The sequence below is a fragment of the Haemaphysalis longicornis genome, unplaced genomic scaffold, assembly GCF_048455015.1.
Source record: "Haemaphysalis longicornis isolate Haplotype H1 unplaced genomic scaffold, Haemaphysalis longicornis Haplotype H1 scaffold_2, whole genome shotgun sequence".
Lineage (NCBI taxonomy): Eukaryota > Metazoa > Arthropoda > Arachnida > Ixodida > Ixodidae > Haemaphysalis > Haemaphysalis longicornis.
In genome coordinates this window covers 13,195,696-13,215,075 of record NW_027526295.1, presented here as the reverse complement: position 1 = coordinate 13,215,075, position 19,380 = coordinate 13,195,696, and the positions used below count along the sequence as shown (strand labels likewise).

General features: G+C 45.9%; 1 protein-coding gene across 2 annotated transcripts in view; it reads left to right on the top strand.

Annotated features, from left to right (window-relative positions):
• The first annotated feature begins 14 nt into the window (after window positions 1–14).
• The window catches only part of LOC144168756 (N-acetylneuraminate lyase-like), a 67,983-nt gene continuing 48,617 nt past the window's right edge, over window positions 15–19,380 (top strand). The window contains exons 1-4 of one of the 2 annotated variants that reach the window (XM_077697718.1): window positions 15–167; window positions 13,324–13,379; window positions 18,649–18,719; window positions 18,826–18,913. In XM_077697718.1, the coding sequence (XP_077553844.1) occupies window positions 147–167; window positions 13,324–13,379; window positions 18,649–18,719; window positions 18,826–18,913 (236 nt within the window). In that variant the 5' untranslated portion in view covers window positions 15–146. The remainder of the gene's footprint in view (window positions 168–13,323; window positions 13,380–18,648; window positions 18,720–18,825; window positions 18,914–19,380) is intronic. The other variant, XM_077697717.1, reaches the window with a different exon arrangement.

The following is a 19,380-nucleotide window of genomic DNA, read 5'->3' as shown; positions in this document are numbered from 1 at the left end:
AGTGAGATATATCTCTGACAAGTGGAGCGTCCGGTGGTCTTATCGGAAACAGATAGTGGGATGTAAGACCACCAAGTGCCCTTCAGCCCTCACAGCAAACCCAGCCTCAGCGGAAGCACGGCTCAGTTGCTCGACTGAAGCGAAACATGGAAGCAAAGATAGCCAAGGCAAGTACACCCACCGGCGTTATGTCGCCGCTCTCTTTGGAAACGAAAATGAGCAAGTTTTAGGTGTTGTTTCCAGTTCTCTTTTAACATTCTTCGAGGATTTCCTCACTTAAATATTTCATCACGTGCAAGTTACGAGAAATAATTACTCATCTCAGTGTGAGCACTGTTCTTAGTACTTACTAGTGGTATCACCCGGTGATGTATGAACAGGGCCGACCAACTTTCCAATTCAGACCCAAATTTCAAATAGCGACGGAAAAATGGCCGATTATCTGCTGACTTCGCTTGCAATGTTGTCGAAAGATGATGTCTGTCTTCTGCCGTCTCTGTCCCGTTGATTCGCCTCTTGTCTTTCCTGACCAGCGATCACGCTCTTCCTCTCGCGTCTCGCTCCTCCCGTGACAAACACGGTGGAGGTTTCCTCATACCAATTCAAACTTCCCGCGTTCTGCTCGAGCATTTTGTTGCTCTTGCGCTTTTGAGATGCGTCAGGTGTTGTAGGATTGGGTGGGTGCGCTTTTTTGTATTTTAGGGTCGGAACATTTTTTTGAACCCGTAATTGTTATTTTCTTTCGCAAATGTCTTGGATCCATGTGATTTAAATTAAATGAATATTGCAAATAACTTCTATGCATCGAGGTTTTGCCTCAAATGTGCCCATTGTTTTACTTTGGCTTAACAAAACTAAGTGTGTTTCCGGATTTGAAAGGTTTGGCGTAAAATAACATTCTCGTTCAAGTATTCATTTTACTTTTGGCGGGTGGCGGAATCGAGAGACAGACAGACATAGAGACGATCCAAAATTTCTGAGTTTAAGTAGCCACTATTGTCTAAAAGGTATTATCTGTTAACCGAACTTTTCTTGGGCATGGCCGCAGTAAGCTCACGAGGGCATGGGACACGCATCGAATACTAACATATTCAATTATTTATAATCTACTCACTGATGTTCGTAATCGGGAAAACTTTCAATGTGCCATGAGTGCAACTTTCGCTGATGTGTATTTTGACAGAGAGGTGGCTGAATGATGTTTTGAGGGACAGTGAGTTTTTTTACTCCAGAAAGTGGTACTCAGTGCTCGTAGATGTGACCATCCTGGACGCCATGGTGCGGAGGTCCTGATCACTGCATCAAATACTTGTAATGTTTAAAGTTCGATAAAGACGCATAACCCTAGTTAATTTCTCTGCACACCACGATCGAATTCCCGAAGCCTTCGTTCTGCGCTTTTTATAGGGCGTCCGACGTTCTACTAGCACCTGTGCAGGGACCTGCATTATTCTTATAACACGGTGCGTAATCTCTGCTTGGGGATATTATTTGAATAATATGGGCTAGTCTAACCCTCCTTATATCATAAACCACTTGTTGTAAAAATCATCACATTTTTACCGACGACAGCCTTTTTTCGGCTACTTAATCCAGAAAATTTTGGTCTGTATGTCCGTCCGTCTGTCGGTCCGTCCGTCTGTCTTTCACATGATCCTGTTTTAAAGGCAGATTGAAAGAATTCTTGATCGCGAAGCATACACTGGCAGCACAGTTGCAAAAACCGCTACCGTGGGTCATTCGTGTCCTCCTTATTCAGCGGAAGAGAACCCTCAGGCGCATCTGAGGCAAACTGCAAGTACATAAGCAACAGTACCCGAGCTATTCACATTAGGAATACACGTGGGGTTCGCTTTATAATAGCAAATAAAAACATCGAGTGCCAGCCCTCTTATGCTGACAGCCAATCAGTCATGCTGTCAGCCCTAAATCAGGGTCATAAAAGGGGGGAGTAGAATAGTGAGTACAAAAATAATTAAAATAAGGGGCAATAACAAATAAATGCACACAAGACAGGAGAATTGGTTGTAGTTGAAGCGGGAATGAAATAACCATCTATTTTACTACAGAAAATTTGCACACCTGCACTATTAAAAACATGGAGCGGTAAACGACTGCATTGTTCTATCGCATCTGGAAAAAATGATCACCGGGAAATTTCACTACTAGCCTTGAAAGGTTCAATGGGGGGCGTAAGGATTCGATATCACGCCTCGCTTACCTGGGTCCTTACGTATTTTTAATTGCCCTTGGAATATACCAAATAATGCTTTAAGTTGGTTTTTGTTGCCTAATTTTGTCTTGTAATCAGGGCATGCCTGGGTTTAACTGAAGTCGCGGGTGCCATTTTTAAAGTATGATTGTGCTAGGCGTACTGTTGCTTTTTCAGAACAGTGGGTAGCGGCCAGTGCGTCCAGAAATAGCAGACGTAAGGGGAAAGGTTCGACGTATAAATCTCCGCAACGAAGACGCCACAGCTCCGAACGCGGAGAACACGGGGGCAAGCAGGAACGGGGGCTTCCCCTCCTCGCTCTCGCAGCCCCGCGGGAACGCCCTCCGGAGGGCAGGGTTGTCTGGTATAACCTGCTTCCCTCGCGCCATTAAACACACCGATCTACGTCCGTGGTGGCCCATGACGACAGGCCGCGGGGACTATTTAGGCGGATAGCGTGCTTCATTTAGATATTTAAGATATTCAAGATAGCTTACAGGCCCGTGTTAGAGCATGGAGTTAGGGACAGCACTATAATCACAAACTGAGGTGAGAACGAAACAGCAACAACAGAAACATGACATAGTACCATAATGCAGAAAATAACACACTAAACGACAAAATACACAAAACTCACAAAACACACAAAACAAAAAACAAGTTGATAAACGTTTGCGTGAACGTAGAAAAAGTCCGTAATTGCCGCGAAATTGGAGGAAATCGACATTTTCAAATCTGATATAGCGACAAAACACATTGGAAACTACTCTAATGTCACTGGAATAGTTTGTGTGCAGGAGTGGACGGCGCATGGTTTTTTACTCCTGCCGTTTCTTACGATAGCAAACTACCACTAAGCAGGCGTATAGAAATTTCAAGTGGTTCGCCGCACAATGAACTTCCAAATGGTTTTGCCACAGGTTCACTTCAGGTTCTTTAATTGTGTGGTATTTCAGGAGAAAAATAAGACAGTCAAAATACCGATTCCACGCGCCTTAATGCCTAACTCTAAGAATTACGTCCTGCTTGGATGCCTAAAATACCTTGAAAGGGCACAAAGTTCAAGATAGCGGAGCTGTTGAAAACGACTCCAAGTACAGTGCCAAACACAAAGTGCTTGAGCATTGCGCAATGAGAAAAGGCCCACATTTTTTCACGGAATTTACGACACCTAATCAGCTGTATCGTTTTTCACTTTCGTTTGCGGTGTGGAGAGCGTTTTTAGATGTCCTGCCAAACATCTAAAGGAAGCAGAAATGACGCAGTCCCAAAGAATGCCTCACTGCGCGTTTATCTGTGTGTTCACCCTATCTCGGCCTTCGTCCTTTCTGCGCTGTTTTAACCGTGAGCGGTTATATCGTGTGCTTATGTCAGGCGTGTGCGTTGGAAAATCCATGCAGCGACCACATGAGCAAAAAACCTTCGCGTTGTTTATTCCTACGCATCATCCTGCTTTAGCACTTTATATAGGCTTTAAATTTGATGGGTACTAGAATGAACATGCTATGGTGTGTACGACGAAGGTTAAAGAACCAGGACTCTGGGTGAAGGTTTGAGACGGCTCCGTGCTCCGCGAGGCTGTGGGATTCGGAGATCTCATTCTCCCAGCACCCGGCAGGCCCCAGAATTTCATTGTCATGCGCCGTTGCTCGCCTACAGAATATGTGGAAACCATGGCGCAGTATCGAACGCACATGGAAAGGTAGAGTGGTAAAAGGTTGGGTGAAAGGTTAAAAAGGTTTGAGTGAACGGTGTAAAAGGTTTGAAAGGTTTGAAAGGATGAAAGCTTTGGGTGAAAGGTTGAAAAGGTTGGGTGGAAAAAAGTGAAAGTGAAGCGAAGCGCCTGTTGTGTTTGGGGATTTCCCCAAGCACAACGGGCGCTTTGCCGTGAACTAGCCAAACTAAACCGCAACATGACACTTTACGCCGCAACACTAGCACTATAATAGCGGGGGATGCCTTTGTGACCAGATGAGAGATGGCCTCAGGATGCCATTGCCACGGACATGGAACAATTAAGCGAATGGGTGAGCATCGTGCGTAAACTTTCGTGTGCGCTTGGCCAGCTCCTTGCGTGACTTAGAGATTTCAGCAAAGGACAGGACGCCTGGTGTGGTACAAGAGATGCTATGTGCCAAGCACCCCTCCTCATACATTGGCGCTGCGAGCAGTTTACCGAATCCAATCAGGCACGAAGAAGGCCCCAAGGCAACACAGACAGACGATCACCGATGACCTGCACTGGGATACATCCGCCCACATTGTAGTGAAGGGCCTGGTGCAGTGTCATGGCCAATCCGTTGAAGAGAGGGCCCAGCGCTTGCGGAAGAGAAAGACCCAGCAGGAAATACGAAGAGAGAGAAGAGGAGTTCGGAAGCGGTCGGCCAAGACGGCAGTGAGACGATGCCCTCGCGGTGTAGGCCCGAGGTCCGTCGCCGGCGCTGCCGTTCAAGTCACCATCCGTCGCGGTGTAGGCCAGACGACAGCCCTGGAGGCCGCCGGAAGCAGCCCGTGTCCGGCCCACGACTGAGCGGTGCGCCGGTGCGGGCAGCGAGGTTTCGTTTCCGGCCTAAGCTCTCTCCGGCCGCCGCTGGTCATCGGCACCACCGCATTCTTCGCCGTGGGGCCATAACGCCGGTTTGGAGATCCTCGGCGCACACAGCTCGCCATATCTGCGGACAGACTCAATTGACATCGACTCGCCGAATCCACAGCCCGTCTCTGCTCATCGTGCCAGCCCCAGCGGATTCAATTGACAAGTTCCTTTTTGGTCCTCTCGGAATTTCGTAAATGTTGTTTTCCCGCTTTCCGTGCCTGCCTGTTTGGATTGTAGTTTGAATATAACGCCTGTGTTGGCTTAGAAACAGTAGTCCGCATAAGGGCTCTCCGCGCGATACTGCCCATTCGTTCATAACACACACTATATAGAGAGTAATAGCAAATCACAGAACGCTCCCAATATGGTTCCAGGTGCGCGATCGGCGCCACTGCGCCTGCGCAGAGGCGCCAAAACTGGTTTCACGCATGAGCAAGTCTACCGAGTACCGGTTCTACGATTTGATATTACCTCAGCGGAAGCACCACCCCCTTAAGCAACACCAGTGAAAGGAGAAAAGCGCTACTTGAGTAGTGGTCTATCCAGAGTACTGCACAAAGCCTAAACCGTGCCCTCGAAATCTCCTGCACTGCACACATGCACAGACAACGCTCCGCAGCTGGATGCTTTGTGCAGCTTGATTTCTTCTCCCTCCGACATGGTCCGTACCTACGGAGGACCCTTCCGGAACCTAAAAACCGGTTCTATTGGTCCACTGCGGACGAGAGGCCGAATTAAATCGAGGAGCAAATTTTGGCTGGAAAGGTCTTCCGTACCAACTTCCGGTCGAGCTTGGCTCGGCCTATCGCCCTTCAGCAACATGGCGGCGACAAAGTAGCGCAGTTGGCGCGCGTTGCAGAGCTACATGTTGACAAAATGCAGCAAGCGCTAGCAGACGTAACTATAGATAGTGGAAGGCGCCAGTTGGTACTGTGCAACGTCTTTAGCGTTGTCGTGTTCAAAATGTTCCAGCTTTTTACGGCGTCCAGGCAAGCAAAAATGTACGGGCGCCTGCAGTGTGCGGACTCTCTCACGGGTGATGCAGTGCGCTGTATTTTCGTTTTACATGGAGTGTTCTACTCCACGCTGTTAGGATTTGTGTCTCTGCGCCTGGGTCATCCGCAGTGATTTACAGACTTCGCAATGCTGTTACCTTTTGTTTTCTGATCAAATGTGTACGTTGGCATCACCGTCGGATCAGAACGAAATGGTGATAGCTCAGGCGCTACCCGTCACAATCACGACATGGTTTATTGACGCCCCCACCAAGAGCTTCTGCCCGCTGAAGCCCGGTTACCCAATCTCTAGAATCAGGTGCCGTACATTATCAATGGATATTTCTTTCTTTCCTCACGCAATAGCAATGCGGAATTCACTATCCAATGAAATAGCTTCGTGCCCGAACCGCAAAATATTTCGAAAAAAAACTTGAAACAACGAACCTTTCAGCCTTCACGTGACACTCCTGCCGAATCGGTTGTGCAAATTACGTTGCAGTGCTTTTTTTTTCTTTTTTCCCTTTTACTCTGGCCAGTTCATCATGTTTGCAATACTTTCGCAATTCCTAACTGATGTAGATTTCTATTGTGGTCTTCTTTTTGTTGTTGTTATCACTGTATGTATTCTTGCACCTTTGCACAAGCCCCCCGCCCTCGTTAAGTAATTAATGCCTTCGGGCCATTAAGAAGAAAATAACTGAAATAAAACGAAACCATGCAAATACTGCCCACACTGACGCAGTTATCGACTTCAAAGTTATTTGAATTTGAATTTATTTCATTGTCTGCTACAATAAGAATGTGTACAATACAAGATTTCAAAGGCTCCCCCGAAGACTACGCCACGCTCAGAAGACACGACACTGACCAAGCCGAAATTAGTGCTATTCTAATGGTTATCAAATGGGGAGAAGCAAACAACGTGAGCTTTAAATAACATCATCGACTCGACAAGGGACATCAACAACATCACTGCCGGCTTAATACCCATCAGCTCCAAAGATATCATCCCACGAGAGCTGGACCGTGTACACAACAGTACATGGTGACCTGCGCACGCAGGCTTAGAAGGAAATGAGAGCGCTGACTATTTTGCGACAAGTCTTACCAACCGCAGCGACGAGGACCACTCCTACGCCCTTCCACCATACGAATCCTACGGAGAACGTCTTAGACGAAAAAGATATAAAAGCGAACACTTTACACTCCTCACGCGGCAATAAACACCCACGATGCAGAAACACCTAGAAGAATACAAACAGATTCCACAGAAATGAAGGCTGGCTATCATGTTCCCACAGATTTAGTGAGGACTGTTTTAAATGCAACGAAAAAGCCACTGTTTTCCACACCGTATATTCGCAAACCGAGATCAATACATCTCATTCAGTAAAAACATGGGAGGCGACTCTGGCCAGCGAGGCCTTCGATGACACAGTCGACGGGGCCTGGTCGACTGATCGACAGGGCCTGGGCAGAGGCTCAAGCTTCTTTAGCCCTGGAAATAAGACTCCCCCAGGTTTCTCCCTTTATGGTACCTTCCCTAACCTCAATAAAGTTTTACTAAGCTGAAGTGACGGCCTCTCAACGCACTCTGTATTGGCTGCAGCAAAACCGCTTCTGCTCACTGACTAGCCAGAGTCTCTGTCACACCTTTTTCACTGCTCACAGTTACACGAGTCTGTTTTAATATTGACCCAACGGCCAAACCGCATCCGCTTACTGACCAGCTAGAATTACTCTTAAGGATGAATCATTATTCATAATTTCAGATTACCAGACGTTTCTCTAGCGATTGCCACTTTGGTCTTGGCTTCAGTGAGTCCTAAGCACGGATATTAGTGATCACATGCCCATTTTTTTATCGCTGACTCACAAGATAGTGTAAGGAAGAAAAACGGGAAAGCCTTTACTTATTGTCTGATAACACCAAATACGCTGGAAGACTTTCGAAAACGCATAGCTGAAACAAACTGGGCGAAAGTCCTTGCCATAACGGATGCAAGTACCGCTTATGGCAGCTTTATCAAAATTTTCATATCGCACTACTTTACTTCATTTCCCATTCAAACGCACCATACACCTCGGAAGTCGCGCAAGCCGTGGATTACCGGTTACCCAAGAAACCAAATTGAAAAGAAAAACAAGTTGTGCCATTCGTTTGTTAAAACTGGAGATTCAAAGAAATGTGATAAATGCAAGTCATTTAGAAACAACTTAAATAAAGAAAAGGAAAAGGTGATACGAGAATATTACAACCGGATTTTCGATGCAAGTTGTTTCAAGAGCTGGGATATTGTTTGGAGGAGACTCAATGAGCTACTGAGCAGGAGATCCTGCTGTACAGCGATCGACAGTCTCAAGGTGCATGACGAAGTACTGAGTGAAACTTATCTCGGTGACGACTTTAATGATTTTTTCGTAGAACTCGGGGATGCTAGTAACCTAAATCAGACTGCCCAAAACATTGAGTCCCTTCCAAACACAATCTTTCTTCAGCTCACGTGCATGCGTGAAGTAATAGACACAACTAATTTTAAAAACGGTCATAGCAGTGATGTTGACCATTTATAAATTCGGCCTATTAAGTACGTTTCGGGTCTCCTAGCAGAGGTACTGACCGACATTTACAATGTAGCCCTCTCATCAGGTGTTTTGTCGGACTCAGTCTTACCAGTTTTTTCAAAATGTTTCTACAAAATAATATTTAACCAGATAGAAATTTTTTCCCGGAAATACAACCTTATACAGTCAAACCCGGCTATAACGAACCCGGATAGAGCGAATTATGCTATATATCGAACAAAAATATTTCAGTTACGGAAATACATGGGAAACATAGTCCTTACAACGAAGTTCACATCCGATATATCGAACTTTGCGCGCCTAGAATGGCCGCCGAAATGCATGGTCTCGGAGCGGCGATTGAGATGCGGATTGACCGCGACCACGGAGCAAGAGTTGCGACTTAGACATTGCGTCTCGCACGGAGCGACATGACGCCCAACACTTTTTGTAACTGTTTCCGACGCGCGGGACTTACGACGGAACCCGCGCAATCAGCGAGTACGGACCAAGACAGCAGCATCGGTGAACTGTGGGAAGAGCTCCCCCACATTCCCGATGATGTCGCGAGTGAAAGCCGTCCGACGCTTATAATGAAGCGCTTTCGGCAGTCAATGTGCTCCGCCAATGCTTCTTAGATTTTGGAGGACGCGGACTCGAACTGGTGCAAAGAATGTTTCGTGTAGAGAATGCTATGCTAGTTGAAGCCGCCAAAACGAAAGTGAAAACAAAAAACACCGCTTTTTTCTTTTCAAATAGGCAGTTCAGGCGGACAGTAGCTTTAATACTTGCAATAAATGGATTACTTTGGGTATGGTAACGGCTACTTTACTGTGTTCGTTTTTGCGTGCGGGGATGGTGGAGTTGAGAAGGGGGAGGGGGGCTCCCGCGGATTGCGAACTTGTAATGATAAGTTCTTTATAGGCGGGTTCGGCTATATCGAACTATTGGATATATCGAACTAATCGCGGTTCATATTGTAACGTGGCAGCAGAGCAAATGACTCGAACCATGGTTGAAGTGAAGCGGTGTATTAAACGGTAGAAGGATCTATGTACAGTATATACATGGCGGCCATTAAAGAGCCAACGCAGGGTCCACCAGCACTTTCTTCGTCGTCGTCTTCACGGGCGATGTGGGGTATTGTCCACGTACATGTCCCGTGACATTACCCCCCGGTCGAGGGCGACCGTCCCGGTCGAAGCTGCATCGCGGTGATAATGGTGAAGCAGACGAGCAATTTGGGAAAACACATGTCGGGCAGCGTGTCCCACCCACCTTCCTCGTCGTCGCAGGTGCTCGCGCGTGACACTACACGCCGCTGTCGTATTATTCGTATTTGATTGCGCAACATACCTCCTCCTCGAAGGCGAGTGCCGCGGTCGAGTACGCAGTAGCACGATGAGCTCAGTGAAGATGAACGATGTGATGAGAGTATACAGGGAAGAAGCTCTTGCCAACACAGATGTAAGTGAAGGGTTGGTGAGCAAAGTCCCGCAGCAGCAACGTCTGCAAAGCGACGATGAACCGGTGAGGGCTTGGAACCACGTCGGACCAGAAGGCTGGGGGCACGTCATCGTCGTCTCGTCAAATGTCGTCGGGTCTTGGCGGGTCTGGGTCGGCTCGTCACGGGCTGGGGACACGGGGCGGGGGGATGTCGTCGAGTGCTTCTAGCGGCGGGGCTGGGGCTGCCCGACGCGGTTCACACACCCTCGATGATTCCGCCGATGCTGATGAGGTGCGAAGCTGGGGCCAGGACGGGGATGACGAACCCGCACTCTCCACCAAATGTAACGTGGCAGCAGAGCAAATGACTCGAACCATGGTTGAAGTGAAGCGGTGTATTAAACGGTAGAAGGATCTATGTACAGTATATACATGGCGGCCATTAAAGAGCCAACGCAGGGTCCACCAGCACTTTCTTCGTCGTCGTCTTCACGGGCGATGTGGGGTATTGTCCACGTACATGTCCCGTGACAATATTGCAATTCGCCATAAACGGGTTTGACTGTAACTGACTGCCAGTTCGGTTTTAGAAAAAAAAAACGCTCTAACGAAAGCGCGGTATTAATCCAGAAACACACGATCCTTGAAAATTTTGGAAACAAGGCTACTTACGCTAGGCATATACCTAGACTTCAGTAAGGCGTTTCATCATGTCAGTCATGTACTTCTTCTTAACAAATTGCACACGGTTTTCGGGGTGTGGCATCATGCAGACTTACTTGTTGACGCGTTCTCAGTGCGTAGAAGTAAATAACCACAAATCGCGAACAAAGCCTATAAAAACTGGCGTGCCACAAGGGAGCATTCTCGGGCCTATTCCATTTTTATTTTACATAAATGACATTACACGCATACGGATAAACTGTAAGTTTATTATATATGCCGACGATTGCACTCTGTTTGTTTCTGGTAATAACTTGGAGACTATAGTGCCCGTGTCACCGTCTCTATGTTACGCAATCCAAGAGGCGTCGCAACAGAACTCCCTAACGCTAAATGAATCAAAAGCACTTTTGCACCCTTTAGGCACGGCAGTAGTAGTACCTGATGGCATTGTTTTAGGCCCGAATAAAATTACCAGGGTCAAAAGTGTGAAAACGCTTGGTGTCACATTTACAGAGCACATGTCATGGTACGAGCATGTTAAGTCACTCTACCTGAAAGTGCAAAAAGCCGCTGGTATCATAAATAGGTGTCGTCATTGCTTACCCAGCGGCGTAAAGCGAATTTTATACCAGGCGCTCTTCCACTCACATCTGAGCTACTGTGCATTAGTCTGGGCAAACACGACCTTAAAAACTTGCAGGAAATAACAACACTGCAAAATAAAGCCATTCGTGAAGTTGAAAAGGTTCTCTTTTTAGCGCACACGAAAGAACTGTTTCAAAAACACCGAATAATAAAAGCTCAAAACATATATCGATATAAACTCATTCGTAGTTACAGGTATGCAAAACAAAGCAAACTGGATACTTTTATGGGCCTAGCACAGTTAGAGGGAACTGTATATGTATACGCACACCGATATAAGACTCCTTGGAAAATCCCATCATCCCGGACTAACTATGGACAGCAGCTACTAAAGCATACACTTCACAGCACGCTCAATTATTTTCACAAACAGGAAATTTTGGTTTTAAAGGATGACCGCATCATAGATATTTTTATTTAATGTCGCATTTGTCTTTTTGTCATTTTGTAATTTTTCCGCATTTGTGATTTTGTATAATCATTTTCCTCAATGTACACCTTTAGTTTTTAGCCTGGTATTGCTGCGTCGGCGGACGGAGCTCTGTCAAGCTGCATGGTTGGAGCTTTTTTTTCCGGCCGCTTTTTTCCCCTCTGTAGTGACATTGGTGGAAAATAAACCGAATTGTATTGTATTGTATTATTGTACAGTGAGCGGTAGCGGCTTCACTGACCAGTAAAATTCAAGACACGGTGTTCCGCGTTAGAAGAGAAGCTGTCGGGAGGAATAGCTATCGAAGCACTCTGCCGATGGCCACAGAAAAGAACTTCAACAAAACAGGTTTCAACCTGGAATTATAGCAACACCCGGAGGAGTAGCCATTACATCAAAGATGACGATTGGGCTGAGTTCAAGCAGAAGTGTTTGTCAGTTTTATGTGATTGTAGACACTTCGTAAAATAACTGTGGTTTGTTAGCCAGTAGAACTGATTTGTCCAGTAGGGTGAAAGCCATGAGAAAGTGTGAACTGGATGGCGAACGTAGCCTTTAAGATATTTTGTGGGTTCGTCTGACGTACATATATTTATTTATTTATTTACAGTACCCTCAGGGCCATAAGGCATTGGAGAGGGGAGTGGTTAAATACAAAAAAGGAATGACAAAAGCAGTAAAAAGAAGTGAAAAGATTATAAAAACGGCTCCTAAACATGCAATTGTAGCTAATGCATGATAAGGTAAAAACGAATATATCAGGCAGGTTGGCTTCTTAGTATACAATTTTAGCTCAGGCGTAAGGCGTGACAAAACAAAATACAAATGAACCTATCATTATACAATGTTACCTAAGGCTATTTTGAATGATTCATGATCGATAATATACTTTGCAAGGACATCCAAGATACTTTTGAACAAACGGTTATATAAAGGGGTCGTTTCTTGGCCTTTTAGCCTGTGACAGCACATGTTCAAAGGCTCGGTGTTTCATTCAGACAATTTGTTATAATTATTTTCTTTCACATAAATGAAAATGTTAACCGTTATTTGTGCATGAAAAAAAATAGAGACAGTCATACACGCTTGTGTTAACTGAATAAGGTCCATGTGACCACAGAATTAACATGTCCTTATTATTTGTAATATACATCAACGGTCTACCTTTCTATATATCCAGCAATATTCGCATGTTTGCAGACGATTGTGTAATATACTGTAGCTTTACTAACAGATCAGCTCAGGTTGCAATTGCTAGATAATATTAACCTTGTGCTTAAGTGGTGCAATCGTTGGCTCATGACACTAAACCCTAATACCTGCAAGTCCCTCTCCTTTCACTGTCGCCGTAGCCCCCTCACCTATTTTTATCAAATCGGTAACTTTGCATTGGAAAATGTACTTGGGAGTCACTTTGAGAAACGATTAATCATGGCGTGCACATATTACTAACATCATATCATCAGGTCGCTTAGTTTCTTAAAACGACACCAACGTCATGCGCCCTTTCATGTAAAACTGCTAGCCTAGAAATCTTTAATTCGCACCCCAATTGAATACGCGTCGCCTATCTGGAGCTCTCATCAAGCATACTTAACCGACGCACTAGAATCAGTCCGGAATCAAGCGGCTAGATTCATTTATTCCTCATATCCGTACAACGTGAGTGGCACATTTCTCCTTTGTAATTTCCCAGCTAGATGCATCTCTGTGAAATGTTTACCTGCAGTCAATAGATGTTCAATAAATTTTTGTTTCTTTCCAGATACAAGCCTACAGAGGACTCTGTGCCGCTCCTTTCACGCCTTTCGACCAGCGGGGGTGAGATAACTCAGATTACAGTAGCGAAACAAGGAGACCTTCCGGCGTCAATAGAAACTCGCACTGCGTCGCGAACCAAGAAGCACCCTATCGAACGAATACTTCCCGTTATTTACGGGGAGAAAGAAGGCAGCTCCGATTGCTTGTTGTGAGAATACCAACTTTTAAATTATTCGAATAAAATCAGGTCGCAGCTTAGAAGCGTAGCAATGAGTAAACAAGTGCAGCATATTTAGCACACGCGTGTACACAGGCCGAAGTTCGTATTGAGGAGTGGAAATGCATAAGCCAATATTACCGCTCTTATGCATGACAGCAAATATAGTCTTCGAAAACTGCTCGCACTGTCTGCCTTAAATGATCAGCCTATTAGTCCTCGAGCAAAAAGAGGGCGAAAAATGGCCGTCGCTATTTCGACAAGATCGCTGTTCCTGTGCTTTTAAAAGTATTTCGCGGCACAAAGCTGGGCCAATGACATGGCATGGCGTAGACTCATTTACTTCAGAGACGGCTCGTGTTTCGCGCAAGAAATATCCCGCTCAGGTGTTCATTTTAAACGCGATAGGCTTTCTTAAGCTACGTAAACCGTAAATTTTTCATGTATGTCTGTCTGTTTGTCCCTGAATTCGGCGACCCGGCTAAAACATAAAAAAATACTGAAATGAGAAGTTTATATAAAAAACATTTCCGACCACTATATCAGGTAACACACTAACCTGTAACCTGTCAACATTGTTGAACAAAAAGACAACTCTGAGCACGTTTGAGAGAAAGAAATTTGTGCAGTTTCCTCTAGGGGTGTTAGGCAGAGCTGGCGGCCCCTCTGCCTTGGGCGGGTACCCCGCTGTTACACCTCGCGTGTGTTTCCAAAATAACCTCTAAAAGTTCTCCATGACTGGCAGGCCCGTATCGTCTTGTCTGCAGCCTTTCACGTCTCTCATCAAGTGCACCTCGTTAGCACGCTCTAGAATCGGCGGCAACCACCTTCGCGAGCTCGGCGTGAACTGGCGAAGAGGAGAGCACGCAAGACATCACGCCACAAACTTTGGGCAGACTGTTCTCGAAGGTGGAGTTGAACGCGATACCGGGTGCTCTTCACTAGGCGCATGCTCACGTCCGCTCGGTGTTTTTATTTTCGTTTCGCGAGCTGCTCAAATGGCGCAAGCGCATGAGCTCCTCACTGGACGCTCGCTGCCGCGCTCGGTATTTGTTTTTTCTGTTCATGGACGGCGCAACCAAGAGCTTAAACAGCTCTGCTGTTAAAGGTCAATATATAAATAGTATGAACCGTTTTCTCCAAATTGATTTCCCTTAATCTTTTAATCTCTTAATTCAAACACGTTTTTCGTTGATATACCTAACCAACACAACTGTGTCAAAACTGTTGTACAAGATTTTTCCATAACAGCCATATAATATCAAGAACCAGATTGTTTTGTAAATTTGTAAACGGATTTATGAATAACCTTTCAGCCTGTTGATATATCCACTTCGATTTTCCCAATATATGCTGCCCATAATCTTGCCTCAATACCAATGTGAGTATTTTGTACCACTTTGTACCATAACAGGCAAGCGGAATTTTTTATATTACACTCATCTCGAAGTGGAATGCAGTTCATTTTTCCCGCATCGCCTAGCTCTCGCCATCTGTCAAAAATTTCTGCAACCACATGCCTCCCGTAGGAGCCCATGATATTTTAAAACTGTGACTGATGGGTATTCTTTACACCTTCCACGCAATACTTTTTATGCGTCGTAGTCCTTTAGGCACACCATCATGGTATAGTATAATAATCATGGCACAATTTGTTTCGGGATAGTTGGCATAAATCACGAGTTCCAGCCGTCTGCTCCGGCCGCCGGAGGGGGGCGTGGCACCAAGCGTGCCACGCCCCCCTCCATCGCACCGTCTTTCCGCAGTGCGTTCACAGATGGCAGGAGAGGTGGCGCGCGGTAATTCGAATGGAGCGACGCGACGGCTCATAGGGGAGAATCCCTACAATACTTAAAAGGTCACACTTTAGTTGGATGCAGGGAAGTAGGCCTCATTTTGAATAGAACCATGCGCACTTTGAGTCACCGTTATCGTTTTATTCTAGTCCATTGTTACAAAATTATCAGTTTATTGACAAAAAATAGTTATGATTACTATGCTTCCTAAAACGAAGTTTGAGCACAGCGCGAACTGCAGTCTCGTCGGTCACGGCGCATATCTACTGCGTCCCAGAAAGCGATCGCTTCATAAGAGAACGCACGGCGGCACGCGTTACTCGGTCCTTATCGCGCTGCGAGTCGCCGCCGCCGAGCATGCTATTGCAAATCGTGCTTGAACCTTCCGCGCAAATGTCAGCGATGGTAAGCCTCTGCGTCGACTGCGCGAGCTGCGTCTAAGGAACGGAACGCTCCATGGTCGAGGACACGACACTTCGGCCACACGTTTCTCCTCCGTTTTCCTTCGGTATTCGGTGTCTCCTTGCGCCACTCGGTTACGAGGACGCATACGCTTAAGCGCTACGCACTAAGCAGACTACTTTTAACAGCGGAAGCTCTTATAGCCGGCTTTAATGTGTGGCGCGTAATGGGTAAGGTGAAAAGCGTTAAAAATACCCTGAAAATGCCGAGCGTTTGTGCGCTCAAGGGAAAAAAAAACTGGTGAAAACCCCGAGGAGCGCTTCGCGTTGCCTAGCAACCAACAATGCCACAGCTGGCGCAACACATGCTCCACAGAACCTCGACGCGACTTTAGGAACGCCGCCCATGCGTCGTGCACGTACGCGCCGCCGCTGCGACCCAGCTATCGTGAAGCGCTCCCGCCAATGTAAAGCTTGCATTAGGAACCCGACAATATAGATGCATATGACCAGGACTACTATACTGGCACAGTGCGAAGCGACGTAACATGTAAATAAACTATTTCACACTTGTAAAAATCCGCGAAGATGTGTCCTTCAGTGCTCATAGGAAGAAATACCGCAGCTTCGCTATGGGTCAAACCTTGCGCGACTTAGTGCGAGCTTCAGCAGTTTTTTTGTAATAGGCAGGGATATTTAGTGTCTCAGCTATGAACCATACTAAGATTTCGAAACGCGGATGATAAAGCCAATTGCGAAAGTAGGCAGGCAACTTAACGTTTGGGTTAGGGTAAACGGTTAGTTTGTGTGAAATTTCAATCATCTGCAGCAGCAGCAGCGTACTCAGGACCCCACTAGGGCGAACGCCTCCCCCATTGACTTCGAACACCTTTTGTCCAGCGCCGCTCCAGTTGACTGCTGGCCACCGAACTCCCGTATTTCATCCCTCCATCGTGTTACTGGCCTTCCGCTTCTTCTAGACCCATCTCTGGGTACCCACGCTGTCCACCGGATGGTTCGTCCCACTGCATGGCCAGCCCAAGCCCATCTCTTTTTTATTTTTTCAACTATGATACCTTTTACTCTAGTTTGTTCTCTGATCCGGGTTCCTGACCCTGAATGTTATTGCTAACATAATTCGTTCTTTGGCACGTTGAGAAGATCTAAGTTTGCTTTCCATTTGTTTAGTAAGGTGACAAGTTGCGGCTCCGTATGTCATAACAGGCAGCATGCACTGGTTCTATATTTTATTCTTAGTGACACAGGTAGCCTGCTTTTCATTATTTGGGAGTGCTTGCCGAGGGCTGCCCAGCTCACACTTATCCGGCGCCGGATTTCCCTCTCGTGGTTGAGGTCAGCACTAACCATCTGACCTAGGTGGTTTTATTCTTGTACTTCTCCTAGCGCTTCGTCTCCTAAGTTGAAGAGAGCCTTACGGCATGCTTATCCCTCGTTACTTTAGATTTATTCATATTTATTTTTAGTCCCACAGCCATGTTTTTTTATTGCAGTTCCTCAAGCATTTTTTTGCAGTCTCGCTCAGAAATACTATGCCGTCCGCAAATCTCAAATGACTCAACTACTCTCTGTTTATCTTAAAACCTGCGTTTTCGCGGAACAGCTTTCCGCGTATACGTACCCCTCCAGAGAAGCTGTGAACAGTTTGTAGCGAGATAGTGTCTTACTCTTTTTTGGATGGTCTTTTAACGCCCTTAAACACACTGAACGTAGGTTTGGCGCCGTACTGTGGTAGAGGTTGCGGAGTAATATGCACTACCTGGGGTTCAAAAAATAGAGCGCGACTCGGACAACGACAGAAAAAAAGGACGTCGGGACAAGTGCTTGTGCCGTCGTTCTTCTTTTGTGTCGTTCTTCTTTTGCGCTCTATTTTTCAATCACAATGCACCAACTTGCCCAATCGCTGTGTGTAATGAACTACCTGAGGATCATTAGCCTGCGCCGAAAATCTCGCCAACGGGCGTTTTCGTTCTTGGACTCCATCAAAAAAAAAAATTTTGCGGAGAATCGAAAGCGCCATCCATTGCTCAAAGCTCCATGTTTTCGAGTTCGCACCGCATCTGGTCAGTCCTACAACATAGCATTCGCAACTGAAAACCATTTATTGCGTGGTTGATTGAATAAATGATTGATTGATTGATTGATTAATGAGGCTCGTAGTCCAAGAGTGGTTAGGGAATATAGCCGGCGGATAGCTCGGTTCGTTCCGCCAGGAATGCCGTCTTGGGAAGTTCACCAGGGTCACCTCAGAGTGCTCGAAATAGACCGCTTTTCAGCGCGTAGCGGCCAGTTTTCCCGGGAAAACATGGTTCGTTGCGGACTGATCCATGACTGGCATTTAGGTGAGTAGGGGCTCGCCATTTCTCAAGCAAGTCACGGCTGCTCAAGCTTGTGCAGTGCCCGATTTAATGCGCCCAGCAGAAGGGCTCCGAGCGTGGCGCCATTTAACCGTCTACGGATGATTTCAGGCGTGTACGCTGCGTTTGCGCAAGCTCTGCTGTCACCTTTTTAGGGCATTGTCACCAGGTAGGAACGCCTAGGAGGCAGTCCCTTCGAGGTGTTTGATTATGGCAGACGTATTTGCTTGAGGAACGTGCTTTTGGGCAAGGTAGTCGTTTCATACCATGGCCAATAACAAAACGAACGAGTTCCACTACGCACTAAAAACTAGGATGGCTAGAACCTGATGAGTAAATACGTTTACACAAAATAGGCCTGGGTGAGATACATTGTATTTGCTCCTTGAGTAGAAACTATCCGAATGGGCGGATTACATAGTGTGCCGTGATACTTTATTGCATGCCATTTGAGCAAGTGTGATTGAAGTGAGCTGAGATAAGTTCGCGCCATTTTGCTGTCGTTCGATTGAATATTTAGGCACACTGTTTTCTTTTCAGGCAGATAAACCTCAACCTGATCGACGAATACGTGGAACTTCTTCGGAAGCAAAGTGTTACTGGAGCATTTGGTACGAAGAAAGCGTCCACACTACTTAACCAGCCCTTATTAACAAACTAAATGTCTATGCATACTTACTGTGGTGATCGAGTTTGTATTCATTTATTCCTCCACAGTGAATGGGTCAACAGGCGAAGGTGTTTCTCTGACTGTCGCGGAGAGGAAAAAACTGACTGAAAGATGGGTCCAATGCTCAAAGGGAAAGTAAGGCTGCAATATTGATTATTACTAAGTAAGGTACTTGGAGTGTTTCTAATAAATGGTGATCAGTTCTACTCCACAGGAAAAGTGCGAGAGATATACTCGAATACACAGTCACAAACCTTAAGTGCTTGTAACAAGAATACATAAAATGTCACACCAGCGAAATTTTAGAGAACATTTGCATGTTTTTTGAACTAAAAATTGTTCTGCAATAATAGTGTTCGGGAAATTAAATGAGACTTATTTTATTAAAAAAATGAAGAGTACAAACGTTGTACTTTTTGCTTCCACTTTCCGGTCGACAGTCTCTGAATATCGAAGTGGGTGCGAAGACAAGCACGCAAAAAAGTAACATGGGCCTCTTTACATGTTATGTGGAGTATTTTGTGATCATTTCATAAACCGGTTACAGGTTGAATAGGATGTAGCTGCGTTGTCTCTCATGAGCCACTCATATTTGTCTAAAT